The sequence below is a fragment of the Poecilia reticulata genome, linkage group LG19 (genome assembly GCF_000633615.1).
Source record: "Poecilia reticulata strain Guanapo linkage group LG19, Guppy_female_1.0+MT, whole genome shotgun sequence".
Lineage (NCBI taxonomy): Eukaryota > Metazoa > Chordata > Actinopteri > Cyprinodontiformes > Poeciliidae > Poecilia > Poecilia reticulata.
Window position 1 is genome coordinate 758402 of NC_024349.1, and position 3988 is coordinate 762389.

General features: G+C 49.6%; 1 protein-coding gene across 1 annotated transcript in view; it reads right to left on the minus strand.

The window, feature by feature from the left end:
- The window catches only part of snx29 (sorting nexin 29), a 109310-nt gene that overhangs the window by 100159 nt on the left and 5163 nt on the right, over window positions 1–3988 (minus strand). The window contains exons 5-6 of the mRNA XM_017310678.1: window positions 3508–3688; window positions 3362–3432 (exon numbers count right to left, since the gene is read on the minus strand). Of these exons, the coding sequence (XP_017166167.1) occupies window positions 3362–3432; window positions 3508–3688 (252 nt within the window). The remainder of the gene's footprint in view (window positions 1–3361; window positions 3433–3507; window positions 3689–3988) is intronic.

Sequence of the window (3988 nt, forward strand, 5' to 3'; positions counted from 1 at the left end):
GAGAGAGAGAGAGAGAGAGAGAGAGAGAGAGAGAGAGGAAGAGGGCGAGGAGGGGGGGGGGGAGGGAGAGGGGACGGAGACACATAGGGGACAGGGGCAAGAGTCACCGAGGGGGACGGAGAGGGGAACGGAGACACCGAGGGGACGGAGACACAGAGGGGACGGAGAGGGGGACGGAGACACCGAGGGGACAGAGACACCGAGGGGGACGGAGACACCGAGGGGGACGGAGACACAGATGGGACAGAGACACAGAGGGGGACGGAGACACAGAGTGGACGGAGACACCGAGGGGACGGAGAGGGGGACGGAGAGGGGGACGGAGACACAGATGGGACAGAGACACAGAGGGGGKACGGAGACACAGAGGGGACGGAGACACCGAGGGTACGGAGACACAGAGGGGGACGGAGACACCGAGGAGACGGGTTGCCAGGCCAACGGACCGGACAACCAATCAGGTTGTTTCTGTGGGAGGAAGCCCGAGAAAACCCACTATGCAGAAAGACCCGGGCCCGGAATCGAACCCACGACCTTCTTGCTGCAAGGCAACAGCTCTACCCACGGCTACATCCGCTAATAGCAGCCGTTTCCCTCTGGGTTCATTTCTGCTTCTAAACGATCTGATTGGATGATGGGTTCAAGCTGTGCTAACAGCAGTTAGCCTGTCAGAAGCTATGCTAGCCTAAAGTAGCATCTGAATGCTAACATGTAGCAGCTAATGCTAATGTTAGCATCCACAGTCCAGATTTCTAAAGAAGCTCCATGAAGGATGAACTTCAGATCTGATGATATTTAATCAATAATTTGTTTGATATTTTGATTAATTATAGATTCTGCAATTAACTTCATTAAAAATCTGAATCAAGTTCAAACACTAAAAAACAGGAAATGTGAAGTGAATCTGAGTTTTTTCCATTCCATCGTGAAAACCTGGGAAACCCGTTGATGTGGACCATAAACGATCGTTTTCCTTTCCAAGAAGAAAGATTAGCTTTTCAGAAGAATCAGGTCCTTTTGGCGCTTTTAGCTGCTTTGAAATTAATATTAATGAAAAAACTTTGTTAACAAATGGGAATCCATCTTTTGTTTCTCATATTCTTGACATCCGGCGCCGGTTTCCTGAGATCAGAGGGGCCGGTGAACGGCCCCCGGACCTCACGTTGAGCCCCGGTGATGCAGGCCGCGGTGGGAAACGCTGCTGAAGCTGCAGGTGAATGAATCCAGCCTCGCTCTGATGAACAGCAGAGCTGCAGGTACTCTCAGGTTTTCTTCGTTTCGACTGAAGCGTCTCTGGAGAGTCGCTGCGCAGGCGAGGCTGAGTGAAAGTCAACAGATTCACGGCTCCTCTGCTGCGGCGGGAGCAGAGAGGAAATATTTACAGTAGGTACAGTAACGGCAGCACGGCGGGGACACAGTGCCCCCTGGTGGTTCATCTGAGTCAGAGCAGCAGGAATAATCTGCTCCAGGTTCGTTTTGTTCCTTGAAGGCAGGGGTGTCCAAAGTGAGGCCCAGGGGCCATTTGTGGCCCTCAGACTGGTCAAGCATGGAAAACCTTTGGTTTTTATTTATTTAACCTTTTAAATAACCGGGTGAGTTTTTAAGAATAAAACCTGGCAGTGAGAGAAGAACAGACGGAGAAGCAGGTGGAGACTTTATATTTTAATTCAGGGTAAAATTATCACCACATAATTTTCTCATAATAGAAAATATGAGGCACAAAACAGAGAGTTTGTCTTTTAGCAGCCAAGATTTTATAATAACTAGAATCACGTTAATCCAGACGGCGCTTCGCCAAAATCAGCTTCATTTACTAAATGCAGGAAAAGTGATTTAGGAAAACGCAGAACCAGCAGAAACTCGAGTCCAGTTTGATCAAACCGGGTCGAACCGGTTAAGGTAACAAGCTGAACCTGAGGAGGAAGTGAGGATTTAGCTCCTCAGATGGTCCAAATGCCTCTGCAGCAGCAGAACCAGAACTCCACCCTGCTGCTGTCGTTCTGGTTCTGCGGCTTCAGGAAGCCCGGATGATTCATCGTCAGAACCGGTTTGGAAACACACAGAACCAGAAGTCGGCCCAGAATAAAAACAGAGACTCACCGACCGTCATGGAGTCCGGCAGCCCGGCGGAGAGCGGACCGGACCGGACCGGCGGACTGGACTCCATGCTGCAGCAACAGAGATGAACAATCAGATGGTTAGTTTGGGGTTCGGTCGGGCTGCAGCCGATCCAGACATCAGAACCCGACCTGAAGGCGAGCTGGGTTCTGCCGCTCTCACAGTTCTCCGCCGACCCGGTCGAGCGGCACGGGGCGGGGAACCCGGCCGGCTCCTCCACAGAACTCACTGCAGGAACAGAAGTGAAACTGAAAGGACCAGCCGCCACGGAAAGTACCTCAGATTACCAGTGACAGCTGGTTCTGTTACACAGAACCGGTCCGGCACCTGGATCAGGGTCCGCTGGGGTCACAGGAATCAGGATGTCGGCGCTGGTCTGGTTGGTGATGGTTTGGACCGGACTCCAGGTGGAAACACTGGACAGGCTGCCCACCACCAGCCTGGAACCAGAACAACCAGTTAGAACCAGAACCGGACCAGTTAGGACCAGAACAACCAGTAAGAACCAGTTGGAACCAGAACAACCAGTTAGAACCAGTTGGAACCAGAACAACCAGTTGGAACCAGAACAACCAGTTGGAACCAGTTAGAACCAGAACAACAAGTTGGAACCAGAACAACCAGAACAACCTGTTAGAACCAGNCGGTCACGTCTGGAGAGGTCCGGTCACGTCTGGAGGGGCAGCACCGGTCACGTCTGGAGAGGTCCGGTCACGTCTGGAGGGGCTGCACCGGACCGGTCACGTCTGGAGGGGCTGCACCGGACCGCTCACGTCTGGAGAAGCAGCACCGGCCCGGTCACGTCTGGGCGTCAGTCGCCCCGTTGTCGCCAATTCAGCAACTTTCTTGATATATTGAGCAACATTTCAGACTAAAAACTGGAATCGGCCAAAATCGGAATCGGTAAATTAAGACTTTTTAAAAGGTCGGCGATCGGCCAGAAAACTGCAATCAGTGCACCACTAAATTATATTTATGTCGATTTTCATGTCTATACATTAATGTTTGTTTGTTTGTATACATTTGATTATTTACATGTATACATTTATGTTTATTTCTTATGTTTGTATATTTCTATATAAATATGTAGCCTATATTTTGTTTGCTTAAATTTATATATTTATGTTGACATTTATTTAAATTTTTTTTGTATTCATGTTTATACTTTATTATATGTTTATTTATATTTAATTATATGTATACTTGATGTTTATTTGTTCACGTTGTTCAGACGGTTGCTCACCTGCAGCCATGGTTGGCAGCATACTTGCTCTCTCCTCGTCCAGAACAAAAGCCCAGTCTTCATAGAAGGTCCTAGAGAAGACAGAACCAGAACCTGTTAATCCGTCCATCTGACCAGAACCAGAACCAGAACCAGAGGATGCTAACCCGAGCCGCGGGCGGTCAGCCAGCAGCGTGTGCAGGTAGCGCTCCAGCGAGTGTTCGTTCAGGGCGCAGCGCAGCCAGGCCCGGCCCCGGCCCAGTTCGGACGAGATGTGGCGCAGCGAGTAGAACCGCTGCAGCTCATGGCGGTTCAGCTGCTCCTTCACGTTCAGCCAGAAGGTCAGCTCTGCAGGAGGAGGAACCGTTAGCAATGCTGGCTAATGATGGCTAATGCTGGCTAATGATAGCTAATACTAGTTTATGATGGCTAATACTGGCTAATGATGGCTCATACTGGCTAATACTAGCTAATACTAGCTAATGATGGCTAATATTAGCTAATGCTGGCTAATATTAGCTAATGCTGGCTTATGATAGCTTATGATGGCTAATACTGGCTAATGCTGGCTAATGCTGCCTTATGATGGCTAATACTAGTTTATGATGGCTAATACTGGCTAATACTAGCTAATGCTGGCTAATACTA